Source organism: Diadema antillarum, unplaced genomic scaffold (assembly GCF_040938485.1).
Source record: "Diadema antillarum isolate AM-2024a unplaced genomic scaffold, OU_Dant_1.0 seq00001411_RagTag, whole genome shotgun sequence".
Taxonomy (NCBI): Eukaryota; Metazoa; Echinodermata; class Echinoidea; order Diadematoida; family Diadematidae; genus Diadema; species Diadema antillarum.
In genome coordinates this window covers 1,187,493-1,209,926 of record NW_027272165.1, presented here as the reverse complement: position 1 = coordinate 1,209,926, position 22,434 = coordinate 1,187,493, and the positions used below count along the sequence as shown (strand labels likewise).

Here is a 22,434-nt window from a genome sequence, read left to right as displayed (position 1 = left end):
CAAAAGTTTAAAACTTGGCATCCCTGTGTTTCTATCCGTAACTCACATTTCAGAACTATTTTTAAGCACTAATGCTGGTTTTTGTTTCATCTGCAAATGGTAAATCATGCCTTTAAAGGGTGTGTACAGTTCTGGTTGAGGTGAGGATTTAGCTTTAATGTTTTGCGAGATATTCAGAAACCACTCGAGTATGGGATGTCAAAGAGTTTGCCATTCTAAGGGGTATCAAAAGCTTATTTGATGAAAATCGGTTTTGAAATGGCTGAGATATATCCAAAAACAGAGATCCTAATAAAAGGCGTGGCCTGTTGCCTTTTTTCATTATTACTTTTTTGGATATCTTTATCAGCCATTTGAAAACCAATTTTCATCAAATTAACTTTGAATCCTTCATAGAATTACGTGCTCTTTCATATTTTATAAGAGGTTTCTCATTATCTTACTTAGGAATGTTCAGAACATGAATCCCCACCTCAACCAGTACTGTACAGTCCCTTTAATTCTAGACAGAAAAAGATCCGTGGTCTGTCTGGAGGAGTCTTTTATTTTTTATTTTGACGCTATCACTCTCCTCCCCCGTGAAGCTAGATGCAGTCTCCGTGGAACATATCCCCGACGACCAGATACAGACCTATCTTTCTGTCAAATTCCACAAGGTAGTGTCCTCGGACCCTTGCTATTTCTTCTATCAATGACCTACCAGAATGCATAGATACCACTGTACGCTTATTTGCAGATGACTGCATGTTGTACCGTAACATCAAGTCTGAGGCAGACACAGTCAAGTTACTGTGGTAAATGGAAATATGCGGTATGTTATTGTTGCGTCAATGCGTTGAGGCGCGTTGTGTCCATGCCAATGGCGCAGTGTGCGTGTGGTTGGCATGGGCACAACGCAACTTTTATTTTTCATGTGAATATAATGACGCAGATTTGATTGATTCTTGATTCTTCACTTTGACCTTTCACTTGAGAGAGAATGGACATACAAATGTATTCTCTATGAGCTCTGCTATGTTGAATAGTTGATAGGCCTGTATCTGTTATTCACTCTGTATTCGACATGTAGCTGAGGACAGTGCGGAGTTTAGACTGTCTATTTGATTTGCTCAATAAATCATTGCAATTTCAACTCATGGAGACTGTCATCGTCAGCGTCATCATTAACCCGGCTTACAACAAATGGTGTCAGGAGTGGGATGATGACAGCCTGGCGGATTGCGACGTTCTGACGGTTCATCGAGTTGAAGAACCGTGATCACCGAATAACAGCCTCGAGTATGACGGAAGAACGATCCACGTTTCGCTCCGAGGAGACCTGCTGTTTTGACGACACTTTGGTAGCGGACAGGAGTATGCAGGAGTGATCTTGATGGTGTACGTTGATCAGCCCTGGTAGAGCAACGCTACTCTGTGAGGCAACTTCAAGATGATCAGGCTCGTCGGTAGCAGATTGAAGACTGGAGCAAACGGTGCATCGAGAGTTTGCCGTAGATGTCTATCAGCGCGAGTGTACCACAGGAGCAGCAGAGTGTATATCACAGTCGAGCAGCAGGACATCGATCAGGATGTGACAGTTGGAGCTGATGGCATCTCACGCACTGAATAAGACGGTATTTGATAACTTTCGTTTAAACCGATTGGACTTCAGGCAGATTTTGACCTATGATGCCATTTGGGTATTACGTTTCATGTTTGAAAATGACGTATCTTAACTGGTCAGTTTAGCTGCGTAATTAGTCATGTGTGAACAGTTTGTTTATAAGGATGTGCAAAGTGATAATTGCTCTTCGTCATCATATCGACAGGCAATAGATTTGTGTGTAAATCTCGCTCTAGGCCATGCTCAGATTGAAAAGTTTAGTGGGTATTGTGAAGATGGTACTGAAACACCTTTTTCTGACTGGATGGAAGGATTCAATTTTATTATTGAACCTTTCCATTTCAATGATGAGGAGAAGGCTTGGGTTTTGGTGAGCAACCTCACGGGGTCAGCAAGAGAGGAGATTCTTTATTGTCTGTCTGACGAGAAGCGGAGGAGTTTCACAGAGATTGTAAAAGCTCTCCGTCTGTGTTTTAGTCGAGAGAATTCTCACTATTTACGATGCTTGCTCTATAATCGTGTTCAACATGATAATGAAGACTTGGCAGACTTCAGTAGGGATCTCATTCGTCTTTATGCCAAATTGGTAGATGCTGCAGACGATGAGAAGGAAGCTGCGGCTCTGAGGCAGCTTAGGGATGAAGCTCTGTCAAATCAGTTTGTCAGTGGAACACGGGATGAGAGAGAACGCATTTTGTTAAGGCGTTTGCACATGAGAAATAAGGGAGGCCGATTTGAAGTGCTTAGGAGAGAAGCATTGTTAGTTCTCCGTGAAGACTGTATGCTAGAGGGAGATGGGCTGAAAACTGGGAGTGCTGATGCTGGAACACAAGGAGTGTTCACTGACCCGGTTGCTCAGCAGCTAGATCTTTCCTCAGATACAGCTGGACAGGAGAAGGAGGATGCCATATCTACTCTTTTGGATGGGGGATCGCAGATTCTGAGTTGCGTTGATGTAGATGAGAGTGGTGCAGAAATTGATGCTGGGGGACATGGACATGAGTCATGTGATGAACAGGTTGATGCAAAGGATTTAGATGCTGGGGTGCTTCTAATTGCAAAACCTGTAGGAGAGGGTACCAAGAGGGTTCCCGAATTATCACTTGAAGGTCAGAATGTCCAAAAGCATGCAAAAGTGCAGCCACAAAGAACTAACGTAGCGCCAAAGGAGCGGTCAATTCCAAAAGGGGAGAATACTAGTATTTCTCATGGTGACATTGTTGTCAATAATGTAACAACAAGGGAGGCATGCATACCTAAATGTAACATGTGGAAGCATGGATGTCATGTTCAGGGAACGGTATGGGGGCCCTGGGAGTCAAATTGGAGACCGGATTTTGGGTTGGTCGCTGCAGGTTAGAAATCCGCTGTCCGTTCATGGAATTTGTTGTGAGTTGATTCGCTTACAGTGTATACGTTCATGACTGCAGCTGAAATTTGTGTACCATCTCAAGTAGCAATGGATTTAGGAACTACGCGCATTTAGAGATGCGATATCAATGCGAGAAATGATTATCAAGATATGGTTGTCTTAATTGATATGTGATTGATAAGAAGTTTTTAATGAGATATTGGAATAGTGATATGAAAGTATTTGAAATCACTATTACGTGGAAAAACGAAGGAACTGTTATTGTTTTAATTGTTTTGTTGGATGCTGAACAACATGGCATTCTGACAATATTTAGTGGTTGTTCAGTGATTCAGGAACGTTTGATAATGAGATATAGTTGGTCGAGAATTCATGCTTTGAATGATCCCTTACTTTGTGTGAAGTTTTGTCAATGAGCAAATTGTTGACTGTGACGATATGACACATAAAGCGGGGAAGTTACCTTTATCATTCGCTTGCTAAAGCGGGGAAGCTCATATTTGTCAGTAGTGAATTCTAACATTCTGTGACTTCACTTTGTTTTAACTGTTGCATTTCCTGATATGTGTTATATTGAGTAATTGAGAAATATTACTCTTAGAAAATAGATTATTATCATACGGGTCGTATGATATAATCGCGGGGAAGTTGTTGTGTTGTTGTATGCATTTGGCATGTGTATTAAGAGACTTGTCTATATATTGCGTCTCGATAAATTTGAACTATACATGTACACATTGATGTATGGTTTTATATAAAATGTATAGAACATGTTCTGTTACGGCATGTTTGACGGGTTTTCATGCATTGTTTTCTCGGATATTCTGTACATAACTGACAATGTGGGACGGCTGAGTTCTACATCGAAACGGAACTGAAGAAAATTGTAACATATTGATGTGTTATTCTCTTGGCGCGGAACATTTATGCCATGTATCAAATGAGTTTGTATGATTTACTGTAAATTTGGAAGATTCAAGAGTTTCAGCTCTTGGCAGATTTCATGTATAAAGTTCAATTTTGTAGTATTTCGACGTTTGTATATTTGACTGGAAAAGCGGGGAACACACACGCTTTCCTGAAGTATATTTTTGTATAGCATTATGTGCTGTTAATCCGCTCTTATATGAAATTGCTGTAAAGTGTAAGGATTTGACATGAAGAGCGGGGAATTTTTTGTTATGTATTATTATGTATAATGTTATGAAAATGATATGATGTAATTGGGATTATATAACCCATGGTTGTGTTATATAATCGCGGGGAAGTTTGTGGTAAATGGAAATATGCGGTATGTTATTGTTGCGTCAATGCGTTGAGGCGCGTTGTGTCCATGCCAATGGCGCAGTGTGCGTGTGGTTGGCATGGGCACAACGCAACTTTTATTTTTCATGTGAATATAATGACGCAGATTTGATTGATTCTTGATTCTTCACTTTGACCTTTCACTTGAGAGAGAATGGACATATACAAATGTATTCTCTATGAGCTCTGCTATGTTGAATAGTTGATAGGCCTGTATCTGTTATTCACTCTGTATTCGACATGTAGCTGAGGACAGTGCGGAGTTTAGACTGTCTATTTGATTTGCTCAATAAATCATTGCAATTTCAACTCATGGAGACTGTCATCGTCAGCGTCATCATTAACCCGGCTTACAACATTACAACAGGATCTTGGCTCATTACAGCAATGGGAGGAAGACTGACTTATGCGATTCAACACCAAGAAATGCCAAACTCTTCATGTTACCAATAAGAGACGTCCAATAATCAAGTCATACAGCATCCATGGCCTCAAGAAAGCTGATACTGCAAAGTATCTTGGTGTCCACTCAAAACTTGAACTGGAACTATCACATCAATGTCATAACAAAGAAAGCAAACTCAACCAGCGCCTTCTTACAATGCAACATTAGGTCATGTCCAAGAAACACAAAGGAGTTGTGCTACAAAACACTGGTACGCACCATAATGGAATATGCATGCCCCGTTTGGGACCCGTTCACTCAAGACAATATACACCAGCTCGAGATGGTGCAACGTCGCTATGCTCGCTTCATCTGCAATGACTACAGACAAACAAGCAGTGTTGCAGCCATGCTTCACCAGGTACATTGGCCTACACTTCAAGAGCGCAGGGCTCGATTCAAAGAAGTAATGCTGTACCGCATCAAATACTCACTCATTGACATACCCCCAGATATCATACACCCTTCTTCATCAACATCACTCCGCGGACATTCTCACAAGCTCTTTATTCCGTATGCCCGAACTGTTAGCTACCAAAGTACATTCTTCCCAGACACAATCAGACTATGGAATGCTCTGCCCCAGGATACCTTCAATTGCACCACTTAAGCTCAGTTTAAGCAAGTGATGCAGGATATTCAACTCCGCTAGAAGGGTAATTCCATGGGGTTGGGACTGAAATTGTGACATACAAGTTGAAAATTCAAGTTGGGTAAATTGAAATTTCCTTTTTCCCCCTGATTTGTTACTCCCATTCTTCAACTTATTTCACTAGAAATCTGTTTATTACTTCGCACACTTTCAGTCAGCATGGGTAAACAGGTATGGCAAAATACCTATGTTACATGGACTTCATTTGTTGACATCCTTCATAATTTTGTGTTCTGAAATGATAACAATGAACAAATCCACGTTTTTTTTCGTCCATAGCACATCGACATGTTATTTAAGAGGCGCATGAGATCATTATTAGTAAGATTGTATGTTCTGATGTCAACTGCAAGCCACTTTTATTAACATGTTTTTTTCTACAAACCATTAACAATTTCAATCAAAGGTTTAACTTTTTCATCAAGAGTGACACAATGGCAATATTCTTAAAAGCATCACAATTGAAGCAAGTGATTTGTATGGGTATTCAAGTGAAAACATGATTTTATTGTTATAATCAGGGGTTTTCAGACAACAACCTCGCCCACGGTGTACTACCTATGTTACACGGACAGTATGTCTTTGTAACATAGGTACACTACGACATATCAACTGATTTCCTTTATTGTGGTGTGAGATGTTAAAACCTACACATATAGACTTTATGTATGTTCCCACAAATAACACTATTGTAACAGTTCTTTGGAATTATATCTACTGCACACCTGTGGAACAATACCTATGTTACACAGACTTCAATTCTTTGTAACTCTGGTATGAAAGAAGGCAGACTTAATCAGAAGAAGAAGAAGAAAGTGAAGCTTTACACAATTTGACCTTATATACACTAACAGCATCATCAACTAGTTGTTAACTAACTAAGAAAACTAATAAAGAGAAATCAGACAAGTCTTCTTGTCTTCTCCATGTTCTTTGTTTGAAATTAATTTCTGCTCTTTTGTCCAATGTCCATTTAGCCCTCGATTTTTGTTTTTCTTCTGTCCATTTTCCCTCTGTGCAGTTTTCTTCTTGTCTAGTTTATTACATTCGCTCTTCTTGGGTGTTGCTTTGTCGGCTTCCTCTCTGTTTGTGGAGTGCTGTGGATGTGTCCTTTTCACTCTTTCATGTAGTTTAAAATGTAGCGGTGGCAGAGGAGGAGCCATGGCAGATTCATCAACAAACTGAACAAAAGGTGTAAAGAGAAATAGAATAAAAAAATTAAAAGAAAGTTTTTGTCAGGATTGACTATATATTCCTGTTGATGTATCTGTGTGTTTATGAATGGAATTAAATAATTTCAACAATTTTGCTTACATTTCTACCTCTTGGCATACCCATTAGCTAGAGTTCCATGTGTACCTCCCACCAAAATTGGGAAAAAAATGGGTTATGCTTAAAATGATGTAAACATTATTAATAATAATAATAATAATAATATAGCATGTAAAACATAGGAAAATATCATTTTCATACTCTATGCTAAAAACTTGTTTTGATGTAAGCTAGGAAGGGCAGGTCGCTGCTCCCAGTGTCCTAGCTAAGGTTAGGGCTAGGGTCAGGGTTACGGTTACGGTTATGGTCCTTAATAGACTCCCAAAATAATACTAGGCCCTATTTTATATTCATCCCCCATCGAAATTGTCGCCCTCTTTTTGAATGATAGTGAGAGCAATAATAGTCCAATTTTGATTGGGGTTCATAATCTTATTGAAGCCTTTCCTACCCACTACCCACCCAAACTGAATAGGACACTGGCATTTTAGCTTTGAGACTTCACAGTGGGTGAACATGGAATGGAAATGGTGAATCCTTGTGAAATGTTAACAACTTCATCAGAGCATCTAACAGGTCAATGAAATCTTGGAAGGAAAACAGTTACATTTTCGAAGTAAAGCTGTTAAAGAGAAAGAATTTCACAGCTCCTAGTTCCCTCAATATCACCAGCAAAATAAGGCAAACTCTATTTCTCTAGTTCAGATGCAGTCTGGACATCTACATTTTCCAACTAGTATATAGTGATTAATACTAACTCTAGCACGTCTACCTTGGTAGATACCATAACAAAAGGGTCCAAAAATTCACAATAATCGGGAGGTAAAACAAATTTATATTGCAGTGAAGATACACTGATATACTTTTGTATGGTTTTCTAAGAGAGGAATTATATGCTCCTTTTGCAGAGACCGGCATGGACGGAAAATTTGGCGATCAAAATTATGAACATGAACCTGTAACAAATATCTCAGTATGTGGGACTACAGTATCATCGTCCACAGTATTTTTGGCCAGTTCAGAGGTTTAGATGTCGTTTTTTTTCCTCTAATAGAGTTACAGAATATGACAAATGTTATTATTTTCGTAAAATAGCGTAAAAGCTTACCAATTGACATCAGAAACATTAAAACTCCTGTACCTACGTTACATGGACAACGGCAGAAAAACAGATCTTGCGCTGTCCAGGTAGGTGTATATTGGCTGTGAGTAGTTTTTCTGCCATTGGGGGAGGACTGCCAGTGACATGAATACGATTGCTGAAGTTAGTAGCTCTTCTTTTTATCGCGAGACGTGTCTTTCCTTACCTACGTTACACGAAGAGGCCGGACATCGCACTGAAGTACAGTGATATGTTCCGTATTTTCTCGTTTATTTGGAGGATTTTGAGGCTAATTTTTGGATAAGAATACTTCTGAAATATAAATCTCATTGTAGAAATAAAGTTTCTGATCATATTATGATTGGAAGTGTATGTAAAACCATGCTATACCTATGTTACAACAAAAATTGCCATGGACATCGTTTGTAACATAGGTATGAGGTTGCTTGAAGATGCTCTGGTGTTCTTATTTTGTTACAAATGTTTATGTGCCTTATAGTCTTTGTAGAAGTCACCTTGCCTCTCTTAATTAAGATAGGCATAATGCTGAAAGGTTGTATATTCCTGTTTTACATTGCCATGAAAATGGCATATATTTATGTCACAACATAAACCACAAAAAACCATGGGACATCATTAGTGAAACAGTCATAGACAAAATACATTTGTACACAGGCTTGTTTTTTTTCCATCAAATAATTCTTCACACATTTCTCTTCAAGAATAACTGCAAACCACAGACAATTATTTGATAAATTTCTCAGAATATGACTTTTATTCCCTGCACAACATGAAAATCTAGAGAAGACCCAACCCCATGGAATGACCCAGAAGGGAGTGGGATGTTTTTAGCTGCACTGTCAAAAATGTAGTCATTTTAACCTGCACTGTACATAAACACGTCCACACCATGCCTGCCAACAGAACAACAATACACCAAAGGTGGACTGTACTGCAGAAAAAGAAGAAATAATTTGATTCTTGAATCATGTTCTTTAACATTTTATGTTGTAAATTTATTTGTAACCAATTGGCAATGACAGTGTGTGTAACAGGTGGAGTCTATAACATGTTAGAAATTCTAAATCATTAATTGAAATTACTAATTTTTTAATATTGATTTCAAGAAATAAAGTTTTAACTCTAACGTTAATCAGAGTAAACCTAATGCAAGCCGCCCATAATTCAACCACAACAACGACCCAACGTCTGTCCAAAATTTGACCGCTGCGCCTGCTACATGTAGAACCAGCAGATCTGAGTATGAAATCATACATGTATATCTGGGCAAATCGAAGATAACGTGTGTGTTACGTATGGGACATTCAGAGACTTTTATGACCTGAAAAATAGTGTTAATGGCCTGTGATCATATTGAACTTTATCATGGTGATTGATATCTAGGAGAAGTATAATCATGTAAAAAATGGAGAAAAATGACCTTGACAATTCTAGAAGAGAAAATATGTGCCGTTACGTATGGGACCAGAAAAATTTTGTTTTTCTGAACATTTTTTTCAACCTCAAAACTCTCTGAAAGTATTTCATTCTACAACTTGTAACTCACTGTGATGAAAGTCACAACACTCAAGATTATCAGAGGTAAGTTTCATTACATGAGGCAAGAAGCTCTAATTACAGGTATTAATTAAAGACAGATATAACGTGTTACGTATGGGACACTTTGTCCCGCATTCGTTTAGTGTGTGGAGAACCGTATTAATGGGTATTTTGCATAATTATTGAAGTAAAGTCAGTTGAAACTACTCAAATACATGTACTGATCCAGATTGTCAAGGGAACAATATTCCCCAAATATTTACCATCATAATCATATTTAATCATATTTAATATTTTTATGACCAACCTGAGTATGCATGCCCTTTGTCCCCCATTCGTTTAGTGTGTGGAGAACCATTATTATGGGTATTTGCATAATTATTGAAGTAGAAGAGATACATTTTTGCGCACGGTCGAACCTTGGGCGGGCGTACCCGTGGCATGAGAGGTCGAACCATGATGCAGGTGCCAATAAACATTTTATAAAATGTTGTTTGCTGGACTTATTCCCATCTCATCCACAAGGCTGTTAAAACAAAGGTGTTGAAGGTATTGGCCTCAATGACATTCTGTTAAAGTCCATTTCATTGTTTAATGGTCCAGATTCCAAGACATGCAGTCATTCATGTGATAATCTTCTAAGTATGACCACCACACTAGTCCACAGTTTTTTAATCATGGACAATACACTTGATGTACGCGTTGCGGTAACGTCTCATGACAAAGCGAGCTGCATGTCGTGTCAAACGTGTATAGGGGTCCCTAACAGCACTATTCCAAACATAATCCAAAATCGGCTGGGCGTGGGTTTTATACACTGATTCCTTGATCATCCTTGAGGAGCTCTTGAGGTTGCACATAATTAAGCTGAGGGTCTAATTGGCTGTAGAGCATATGATGGTGGTAATGTGCTCTGTCCAGCTAGGATTTGAGCATACAGTATCCCAAGTATTTAGCACTCTTCAAGGCCTGCATCACATGTCCATGTAAGTGATATTCAGGTATCTAGTAACTTTCTTTTGCAGGTTGCTGGCAGAGTGATGCATTTCCGTGATGGAAGAGCATATCCCATCTCTTCTCCCACTCAGAAAGCAGGTCCAAGTTGTGTTAAATGTGCATCTGATCATCAGGAGATACACTAATGCACTAAAGTTTGATATTTTACACACAGTTTTTTTTAGTAATACTGTACTGTTTTATACAGTTTTGGTACACGGTCATTATATTTTGTATCATTTTAATATTTAACAATCTTTTCACCCTCAGCACACATGATGCCAAGATGGCCCTTTTATCAGAGGGCTTTGGTGATGATGACATCAGGGAGTTGAGGTGGGTTGATTTCACAGTGCTGCACTAGTGCACTATTTATTATATAAATTTTGAATATTCATGTGACAATAAGATACAGGCTCTGTACCCAAGTTGTTATCTTCCTCTGCCCCTTTCCTATAATAATGATACATATAGTAACACTTCGAGTGATGATGATAATAATCTGTTTGATTATCATTGTACATGGGAGATGACAGGTGCAGGAAACTACTGTTTTTGAGAAATCGCAGTGTTCAAATCAATTACAAGTCTTCAAATGTGTTAATGCAATGAACTGACAGTAAAGTTACATTTGATATTCTAGCCTTCGCATTGATTATGATGTACCACTCTTGAAGTGAGAAGAACAAAGCCCCTGCTGTGTTTTAGAGGTAATAACTGAACATTATAAAGAAATGAAGTGGCCTGTTGTTGCAAGAGGTTATGCCTTGCTTGACTTTAGGTATCTGTAAATGTGTGTAAGAAATGGTTCATTTAATTGTTTTGTAATTTCCTTGATTTGTTTTGCACACCATAGTTGAACTTGACTGTGCAATATTTTGATACACTGTATCTGTATCCTGGGTACTGTAGTTCATCTTGCAATATATCTACCAGTAATTTCATGTTAACATAAAGGGACTGACAATTAAGATTTTTTTTTTTTTGATATCCCAACACATGGCAAGTGTTGACAAGCAATTCTTTGTTGCAATGGTTTGACCGTTGTAGTTGGCATAATAAATTAAGTTAGGTAGTGGTTCACCAAGTGTTATTTCTATTATCAAATGTGTGGAGAATGTGATGTTGCCATTTGGCTGGATAAAGCAACAACCACCAAACAAACAAATCTTTCTTCTTCTCAGAGTATCTCTCGCAGACGCTGCTGCAAACTCTGACCCGACTCAGCTCCGGGCAGCACTTGCTCAGATAGTCTCTCAGATGACACAAGGAAATACCCTCTCAGGTCTCTTCCCAGAACTTGTCAAGGTCAGCTTATAAAAACTTTGCCTCGCATAATGTATTTGTCTGTTTTGCTTTGTCAACTTGTTAGTATTGTTTAAAGTAAGTGTGGTTTTCTCTTCACACAGTTTTAAGCTGACAAAAATAACAAAAGAAGAAAAGTCAACCATTTCTTTCAGCTCAGACCAGCAAATATGAGACATATGTCTGCAACTCACAGTTGTATCACTGTAGCTAGAGTTTGCTGTTTTGTGTTTTTTGTCTGTTTTTTGTTTGTTTTTCTGAGAAGTATTTTTTTTTCTTTAGATTCACCATGCCAGGTGAATAAAACTGGAGCCACTTTGGAAGTCCCTCGAAAGCTTGTCCATATCTAGAACTTTATTTTATTTTTTTTTACCAGATTCTTGCTTCATAAACATTAACAGTAAACCAACATGGAGAGGAAGCATAATGGAATATGACGGGAATTGTCAAAGATGAATATGAGACCATGTGATCATATCTGTCCACTCATAGATTTATGATTCTTTGTTTAGAACGACATCTTTGTTGCTCTTGACTCAGATTTGCGCCACCTCGGATCTCCCCAGCAAGAAGTTGGTGTATATGTACATGGCCTGTTGTGCGTGTGAACAGCCCAGCCTGACACTGCTTGTGATCAACTGCCTGCTAAAGGACTGTCAGGATTCTAACCCCATGGTCAGGGGGATGGCTCTCAAGACACTCTGCTCTTTGAGGTAGGGAAGATGTTGTGTTCACACTGCACAAAGATGATCACTATCAGCAGATAGATTTAAGTTTAGTTATAAGATTCAGTTTATTTGTGCCTGTGGTCAAAATGTCTTGCTGCACATTTCCATTTAGGTGACATGATGGTTGTGACAGTGCTCTTTATAGAATTCTGAATAATTACTCTTATCTTTTTCTTTTTCACAAACTTGATGAAAGTATGACATTACAGCAGTAATATCCCTTCCAAATGGGCATATATTGCAGAACTCTTTCAACTAATTGTAAATGCCTCCAAATCTTGACAGTACAAGATTTTTTTTTTCTTCATTACATTTATAGATTTTGTATCCAATTGAGTACGGTATTTAAATCGAATGTTATGGGGAATCTTTGAAAAATGCAACACTTGCCTTGTATTTCAGAGACTGATGTAACATGTATGCAGCTCAGAGAAGTATGATAATTCAAATTCTTGATAATTCTAATCGTAAAGAAAAAGTGAATTGATATGTCATGTATCCTCAAAGATTACCCCTGCTGCTCGAGTACATTGAGCCCCCTCTACTCGCTGGCCTGAAGGATAAGAGTGCCTATGTGCGCCGCATTGCTGTACTAGGCTGCCTCAAGGCCAACAAGCTTAATCCCGCCTTCATCAAAGGTAACACATGATATTTCATGTATATGCAAACTTATCTTTTGTGTTCCCTTTCTAACTAAGCATTGTATTCACATTATGTAATTACAATTCCTTCAGTGTTACATTGCAATATATCAAACCTTTTCTTGGTTCTCAAGTCTGCATGTTGTTTTGAGAAGCTATGATTCAAAGATTATTGCAAAGTTTTCATACACTACACTGTAGATACAGTAAAGAACATGTGTAGCACACATGTGAAAGAATGGCTGTGGCAAAATTTGATGTTGCATATTGAAACTATCTCAACCATAATACAATATTCTGCATGCATGTATCTCTGTGTTGATTGGAAGCACATTCAGAATCTTCATCAAGTTAGACAAGTAACTGGTCTTCCACTATTCACTCTGCACGGGAATTGCTAGTAATTCGTGGTTGATCATTTTGAGCAAATTTTAGACCTTTTTTTTTGTGTAGGACATATTGTTGTATATATTTGCCTCTTACATTGTTGGGATGACCTATGAAAATAGAATTAATTTTGTCTCTTAATAATGACTTGATATGCAAGCACCAAATCAGAACAAAAGGTCATTTGGCACATGAAGCACTGGCACATGAAGCACTATTTCAATGTCAAATATCATTTATGAGAAACTAACATGCAGTGTGAATACATAGTCAATTGGGCCAGTTTAACACTAAGCATAGAAGCAGAAGAATCCTAAGAAGAAAATTGTTGTGCATTTGAGCAGTTAACCAACAATGAACGTCACAAAGAGTTAGTTTTGCTGAAATCACCGTAAAAATAAATATTAGGTATTTTAGCCTTAAGTTGACCTGCTTGTGATTTTCATAGACATAGTAGGTATTTTTTTAAAGCTGGTCACAAAATTGAGGAAAAAAAAACAAAAATGGTGAGGCAGTCTGTGTACCTGTTATTTGATATGGCCCTTTTATTTTGTATGTGCACCTTAGACAGGAACATCATTGAGCAGCTGTGTGAGCTTGTTGCTGATAGAGACAACACTGTCATGCTCAACGTCTTATGCGTCCTTCACAGTCTAGAGGGCGCTCTTCATGTCAGCCAAAACATGGCCCATCAGCTCCTGAACAGGTCAGCTCACTGTCCTGTGATTGTGGTCTTAACCAGGATTTGGACGTGAAAATCTAGGAAAGATGCCTTTTTCTACCCTGTTATCAAGTAATTTAGCGTAGGAAAGTTCAAATTTTGACAAGATAATTATGACACCATCGATGTGTCCTTCTGCTCCGCTGAATATGACAAGGTAATAAGTGATGCTCTCTAGACAACATATTGGGCATATGTCATCAAGAGTTTTGTATGCATAAAGTCTTTTTTTTTGGGGGGGGAGGGTAAGAGGAAATATATGATCGTACACACATCACAGACCCATACAATCACTTTTTCCCTGCTATTCAGGGTCTAATTCACTTTACAAAGCTCAAAACTTTCATGAATATGATCTTACTACATGTGAATATTCCATCATTTGCATTTTCTTTTACATCAGTGCCATGTACAAGTTGATCTCAGAATTGTCTGTGTGAGTGAATGACAATCTCTTTCCAGTATTTTTTTTTTCATAATATGTCAAAAAAAATTGGTTTTGGTGATGAAAGCCAAAAAGCATACAAAGTATGTCGCTGCTTACCCACAAGCATTTTGAAATTGAATACTTCTAGCTCAGCAGAATACAAAGAAAGATAATTGCATGCTATTTATTCCTCCTAAGAAATGTCAATATCTATTTACACCCTCTGACTGCAGGTTGCACACTCTGTCAGAATGGGGTATGATCAAAGCCCTCCACTTCTTGCTGTCATACAAACCGGAGAAAGAGGAAGAGATTTTTGACATCATGGTAAGTTACATCAAGCAGTCACTGAAACAAGGCAGAACATTAAGTTTGACTCTTCAGTGCCACAACTACTTAGAATGTTGTAAAGATAAACTCAAAACCACTTTTATGCTGATGTGCTTTGCTTCATAGTGAATTCATGCAGAAGGAGGAAAGGCCTTTTCTCCAAATTCTCAGTGAGGCCTTCACAAATCTGCATTCTGTGCATATGCTATTACTTTATTTGGCAAACCTAATGTTGAAGAAAACCTCGGTCATCCTTCAAGGCTTTCAAGGTAATCTGTCGTGATTTAAGTTTAGATTTCTGATATCATTGAAAGTTGTCCGAGGCATTCAGTGGAGGGGAAAAAGTCATAAAACTATATTTTTCTGTTGATTGCCACACCTCCTTAAAACTGAATATCAGAATATTATATCTTAAGGAATTGTGCACATACCAAAGTTAACTCATTTGTGAGAATGTCTGCTCCCATTAATTAATCAGCGTTTTGCAAACGCAAGCAGTTTTGTGAATATTTTATCATGGAAGTACAGTGTATGAGTATGCATTTAAATAGTGTTTTTGCTATAAACATTCCATTGTGTTTGAGTGTGCCTTAGGGGATTTTGTGAGAGACAGCTGGCAGCCAACAGCCAAATATATTCTGCATTTCTCCCAAGAATGCAATGAGTTCCATGAAAATTTTGTCAAGTCTGAACATTATATCACCATGGGGGTTGCAGAGACATGTGTAGAGTAAAATGGTTTATCACCATGTACACATTTTAAAAATTCTCAGCTCAAGTCCTTTTCTTGGAGGGGCCTAAGACAGTGCTTGATATCAGTCAGGTACACTACTGTGTGTTCTGAAAAGTAGAACAGCTATAGCCATGTCCACTTTAAAAAGTCTGTGCACATATTAATTATATAATGTGATTTTGTTGTTATTGTTTTGGTTGTTTTGTTTGTTTGTTTGTTTGTTGTTTTGTTGTTGTTGTTGTTGTTGTTGTTGTTTTTTTTTTTTTTGGGGGGGGGGGGGGGGGGAGAGGGCAAGGCTTTCCGTGGACAGCTTCTGCCTTTTATCTACATGCTTTAAAATCACTTTGTGTTCCCAGAATGTTGTAGACGGCTGTGTACGTCACCCAAGCAGCGGGGTAAGCATAGGAGCCATTCACCTCATGCTACGCCTCACAGCTGGCTTGCCTCAGGTCCACCAGGATGTTCTTAGGAGACTGAAAGGTGTAGTAAGATTTTCTGTCAAGTTTCCAAGAAAGAATTCTTCCTATATTCGATAATGGACTGAAACATAAGAAGTTCCACAACGTAAACTCCTAACTGTGAATCTGGCCATCAAGAAAGCAAAATGAGAATGTATGTGTCAATGATAAAACTACAGATAATGAACAAAACTGAAGTAATGATAGTGATATTGTTTTTGTTACTGTACCTAAAACTTATTAGATTATGATCATAATGATGATGAACTTAACATAATCATAATCAACAAATAACCGTAATAACAATAATGACAATGACATAAACTTTTCTTTTGTATTTTTGTTCTTGTTTGTTTGTTTGTTTGTTTATTTTTGTCTGAGTGCTTTAATTTCCCACCATGTTATTGTGGTACCCAAAGCACTTTGTGACACATCTTCACCCCTGTTGCTAGACTCAAATCTGAAACCACAATAGTGCATGCACTCAACTGTCTGAGGAACACTCCAGCCAAGCTAGCACACTATGGTTTACACATGCTAAAGACTCTACATAACAGGAATCTTTGATCCATACATACATACATACAGGAGTCTTACTAAGTCACCTGACCAGCACTCAGCCTGCCGTCGTGTATGCTGCCCTCTGTCATCTCGAAGGCCTCCTTGCCAGGGTCTCCCTGGGGCTGAGCAAACACTTCAAGAAGTTCTTTTGCAAGTGAGTTCCCCTAAGGGTGTTGTCATGGGCTCCTTATCATGCAGTCTCTCTTTGGATATAATGTCAGGTCAGATGGTGGCTGTTATGCCCCCTATGCTGCAAGTATGTTCCATGCTGCTTGGTTTGTAGAAACACAAAGTCAATTAAAAATATAGGTATGCTCTGAAGGAATTACATTTGACTGTTGTACAAGATGTCCTGTTTCACTGATATAACAATAGTCTTGTTTCCTCTAAACATCCCATCAAAAGCTGTTAGTTCATTAGTTACATACTTTTTGAATTCTGCTGTCTATCTCATGTGTTACTTATGATTAGCTGGCATGAACATGGAATACACACAAGTTTTCTATTTGTTATTTTGTTATTTTCACATCACCTTGCCATATGCAGGAAAAAAGGGTGTAATTGACCCATGATTAGCAAAAGTGTAAAAATCTTTTTGTTTCTCTGAAAATGTTTTTATGAAAGGTTTTAGTGAAGGTTTCTCATCAATGAATTCTTATGTTTATGTGATACCTTTCTAGTCTACATACTGCTCAAAAAGGGAAAAGAGAATGGGATGTGCCTCACTATCAAGTTAATGACTTTGCAGTCCATTTCCTTTCGATTCACTGTAAAAGTACAGCAAATGGCAGTTTTTGTTTCACAAACCAAGTTCAGTAATTGAAACACAACTTAAATTTGTTTGGTTTTGATTGAAATGAGTATGTACATTCTGTTCTCCCACCTTGTGTGTGCCAGATACAATGAGCCTCTGTACTTGAGATGTAAGAGAATCGACCTTCTGGTGGAACTCACCACAGAGAACAATGTTGCAGATATTGTTGGGGAGTTGAGGTAAGTAAACTTTGGCAGTAGAACTTTACTCAGTGCACTGTAAAGTGCCATTCCTCAAAAAGAGATCCATGTGTTTCCCTAGAATGATAAATCAGTTGTGATATAATGCTTTGGGCAAAGTAAATTCTTCTCCGAGATAAAGCAGTTTTCATAGCAAGCAGAGAGAAGCTTTGTACAGAAGGGATACCTGAATAAAAGTTGGGCTTGATAAGATGTCAAACAATTGTCTAAAATAGTGTCTGGTAGGAATCTGATTATAGTTTTTAGACAATGGCATCCATGCAGGATAATCGTTTACATTTTTTTCAGTGCATTTATGGCATCACAGATGGCCCCACACTGTTCCAGAATCTTTTTTGGGGATGAGATCGAGATTGTGTGATCTTTCATATCTCTCTTTCATTGGTATGAATTAAAGACATGTATAGGTTTATAAATCTTGGACCCCATGGAAGAACAGATCTATCATGTTGATAGATTTGAAATGGGCTATCCACCGTTACATGTTATCATCATTGTCACATGTCAACTTGTTTTCATGGTATTTTGATACTTCAATCTTGATTCATGTTTCAGTTATGTCATGTTCGACACTGTTTATCTTGTATATGATTTTAGTGTTTCGGAAATAAAAACACACAAACATTGATGTCTGCTCAGCAGAGATGAAAGGTGAAAAGTAAATCAATATAAATCAATAGTGAACTTTTTTTTTATCTCTCTAAACTTGGAAATACCTTTGTCTGCAGATTGCCTGAAATTATTTCATCCACATTAATTTCACAGATGGCAAGAATTGACCGAATAAGAATGTCAAGTACAGTGTAATTGAATAATTACATATAAGAGGAGATAGATGAATGATTTGTAGAATGATTTGTAAATGTAATTTGATACTGATATTTTGCTGCTCCACCATAGCTATTGTACATTAGGCTCTACACACACATGCATGTACATGTACAGTTGTCAAAATGTCAATCATCTCTTCCAGTTGAATAATCTGTATATATTTTGGCTGTGTCTTGTATTGTGTTTGGTCATATTACAGTGTGAATTGCCTTGATGTGTCAACAAGATTTGGGCAGCATGCAGTGAGAGCTCTGGGTAACATATCCCATCGTAATCCTGCGTTTGTCGCCCCCTGCATGGACGCTCTGCTCAACCTCCTACAGCTCAGGATAGACCATGTGTCATCAGCTGTTCTGGTTGAAATGCAAGGTATTAAATCTGGCTGTTGACAATGTCAGAATCATTGGAAACATGTACAGTAGGCAAATGTCAGGATGTATTAATGGATATGAACGCTGCATCCTTCAGGCATTGGAACAAGATATGGCCTATCGGCGATTCCCATTTTGGCAAAGTCCTTGGGACTGACAGTTTTCTGTCCTTATATCAAATTTTGTTTTTAACAGAACAAATAAGTATATAAAGATACATTTGATAATGATTGGGGACCTGAAATTTTACTCTGTTGTAATGAAATGTTGTTATATCTGTTTGTTGTAACAGGAGTGCACTTTTTTGTTAACAGTAATCGTGTGAATATTCTCATTAGTTTGGTATGCACTGTGTACATAAGTCTATGCTCAGTTCCACAAGTCAACCAGAATGCATGACAGTGTCTGTAGTGTAACTAATGTGAACCAGAATCAAAGAAGGTGAAATTTATCTTATGAATTCATCCCCTCATTGCATACTGTTGAGCTTCTTGCTGTAACTACTGTAGAAACAACACAATTTTCATTTGATTTCTGCAAATTGTATATATTAATGAAACTCTTCCAGATAGTTGAATCTCTGCCCTTTTTCCTCCTAGATGACCTTTTTCAGTGACAGAATATTATATGGAATGACAGTAAGTCCATCTATTATTCTTCATTGATGTTTGTTACCAGACCTGCTGTCATTTGAAGGCAAGTATCAAGACTATGTGGACCAGGTCCTAGACTCAATTCCAGCCTGTTGGACGCAACTGGAAGATGCAGAGAGCAGGTGTGCTATGATATGGCTGATTGGACATCATGGGCAGGTCAGTGCAATGTGCTGAGCTGGAGACTACAGTGTATATCTAGCCTTACTTGTTCATGTCATGTTATCCTTATGCGAAGAGATAAGATCTTAATCACTGTCCACATCAATTTAACTACTTGATTGTTTGATGTTTATTAGAAGAAAGTGTAGAGATTTATGCTTCATTGCAGCTGCTACATGCTACAATGTGTGTAGGATGATCATCGGTTTTTTTTCTTTGTTTTGTTATGGGTTATACTTGCCAAAAGTTATTCTCGAATTTGAATGTAATACAGGTAAGAAGCAAGGTGATGGGGTCAGTGTACAGGTGATTGGATAAGCTTCACTGGTGCATTGAAACACCAGTGCTTGAAAATGTTTGTATGCGATGACCTGAAAAGATTTTTGTTTTTCAATTATCACCAGGTTCTTAATGAATGATTAAAGGTGCCTGAAGCGTGCAAATGCAAATGACGATATGGGAAAACTCTGATCAATAAATCCTGAAGTTGTATTATATTGTTTTATGATTGTCTTCCCATCAGAGGCTACCAGATGCCCCGTACCTCCTGGAAAGCGCAATAGACAACATCATGGAGGAGACTAGCACAGAGGTCAAAGGTCGCCTTCTGACGGCCGTCACCAAGCTTTTCTTCACCCGACCCGCAGAGTGTCAAGACTGCTTGGCGACCATTCTTCAACACTGTGCAGGTAAAGGTTGGGGTGAAGTGGCTTTGAACCATAACCCTAAAAAGGCTTGGGGGGGGGGGGGGGTGAATCAACCCCCCCCCCCTCCTTTGACATTTTTCACGTCTATTCCGCCGCGTAAAATTTTTTGACCACTCCGTTCATTGACTTTTTACTTTAAAGTCTTGCACATCTTTTGACACCATTTTTTGCAAAAATCACACATACCGTTACAACGCTGCATGACCTATTATACATGCCTGTCAGACCGAAAATGGCTCAAAAATGTGATTTTGTGTACAAAATCTATGCAAATGGAGTTTTCTCACCTTATTGTCCCCGCCGAACGAGTTCGAGCAGGGGACTATGAAACGGGCTCCGTACGCGTGTGTGTCCGTCCGTCCGTCCGTGCGTCCGTCCGTGTGTCCGTCCGTGTGTCCGTGTGTGCGTCCGTGTGTGATCAAAATCTTCAATTTGCTACTTCTCTGTCATTTATGAGCCAATTTTGATTCTGTTTGCTTTATATGATAGCACTACATGGGAGCTTTAAAACTTCTACACAGAATTTCAGTCGTGACCTTTGACCTTGACCTTTGACCTATATTGTACATTTTGCTACAAAATGCTACTCCTTCGCCATTTCTAACCTGATTTCGATTCCGTTTGCTTTATATGATGGCACTAGGTGAGGGCTTCAAAACTTCTACACAGAATTTTGACCTTTGACTTCTTTGACCTTTGACCTTGATTTTTGACCTATATTGTACATTTTGCTACAAAATGCTACTCCTTCGCCATTTCTGACCCGATTTCGATTCTGTTTGCTTTATGTGATGGCACTGGTGAGGGCTTCAAAACTTCTACACAGAATTTTGACCTTTGCCTTCTTTGACCTTTGACCTTGATTTTTGACCTGTATTGTACATTTTGCTACAAAATGCTACTCCTTCGCCATTTCTAACCCGATTTCGATTCCGTTTGCTTTATGTGATGGCACTAGGTGAGGGCTTCAAAACTTTACACAGAATTTTGACCTTTGCCTTCTTTGACCTTTGACCTTGATTTTTGACCTGTATTGTACATTGGCTACAAAATGCTACTCCTTCGCCATTTCTAACCCGATTTCGATTCCGTTTGCTTTATGTGATGGCACTAGGTGAGGGCTTCAAAACTTCAGCACAGAATTTTGACCTTTGCCTTCTTTGACCTTTGACCTTGATTTTTGACCTGTATTGTACATTGGCTACAAAATGCTACTCCTTCGCCATTTCTAACCCGATTTCGATTCCGTTTGCTTTATGTGATGGCACTAGGTGAGGGCTTCAAAACTTTACACAGAATTTTGACCTTTGCCTTCTTTGACCTTTGACCTTGATTTTTGACCTGTATTGTACATTGGCTATAAAATGCTACTCCTTCGCCATTTCTAACCCGATTTTGATTCCGTTTGCTTTATGTGATGGCACTAGGTGAGGGCTTCAAAACTTTTACACAGAATTTTGACCTTTGACTTCTTTGACCTTTGACCTTAATTTTTTACCTATATTGCACATTTTGCTACAAAATGCTACTTCCGGCGGGGACATATATTACGCACCGCGTAATTTCTACTTTTCCTTGTTCATTAAGATATGATTATATTCACTTTCATAGGCTGAAATCAATTAATTTTAGCATAATCATGCTTGAAATAGGTTCTGTCATAAATTTTGCCAAAAAAAAAAAAGATAAAACAAAAGGATTTTTTTTTCAAGCACATTATTAAGAATGCTTAAAAGAATGTTATCACCAAAAACTAGGATAGGATTCTAGGAGCTTTATTTTCTGATTTAGAGCAAAATGTATCATTTTATGCATATATTAGCATAATTAATCAATATAATCAAAATTTCAATTTCTTTCTGTATAGTATGGTAGATTATGCCACAGGTAATGCTTGTGCCAATTTTCACGGCGATTGCACAATTGATGGCCGAGATCTCGGGGGTGGGTTGATTCAACCCTACCCCGGCCACAGAACAGCCCAAAAGGCACGGCCTGGTTAGGGTTAAGCTTCCCTCAGTCAACACTAAGCTTGGTGCACCTTAATTCTCACCTTGAGAACAGCATATTGGATTGTCTCACATATGATTGACAGCAT

At 38.3% G+C, this 22,434-nt stretch overlaps 1 protein-coding gene across 1 annotated transcript in view; it reads left to right on the top strand.

Moving 5' to 3' along the window:
- Positions 1-22,434, top strand: part of LOC139709180 (AP-4 complex subunit beta-1-like) — a 30,375-nt gene that overhangs the window by 1,173 nt on the left and 6,768 nt on the right. The window contains exons 2-13 of the mRNA XM_071621134.1: positions 10,578-10,643; positions 11,492-11,615; positions 12,153-12,325; positions 12,848-12,978; positions 13,936-14,074; positions 14,750-14,843; positions 15,936-16,059; positions 16,626-16,752; positions 17,496-17,591; positions 18,643-18,812; positions 19,493-19,626; positions 20,153-20,318. Of these exons, the coding sequence (XP_071477235.1) occupies positions 10,594-10,643; positions 11,492-11,615; positions 12,153-12,325; positions 12,848-12,978; positions 13,936-14,074; positions 14,750-14,843; positions 15,936-16,059; positions 16,626-16,752; positions 17,496-17,591; positions 18,643-18,812; positions 19,493-19,626; positions 20,153-20,318 (1,528 nt within the window). The 5' untranslated portion in view covers positions 10,578-10,593. The remainder of the gene's footprint in view (positions 1-10,577; positions 10,644-11,491; positions 11,616-12,152; positions 12,326-12,847; positions 12,979-13,935; positions 14,075-14,749; positions 14,844-15,935; positions 16,060-16,625; positions 16,753-17,495; positions 17,592-18,642; positions 18,813-19,492; positions 19,627-20,152; positions 20,319-22,434) is intronic.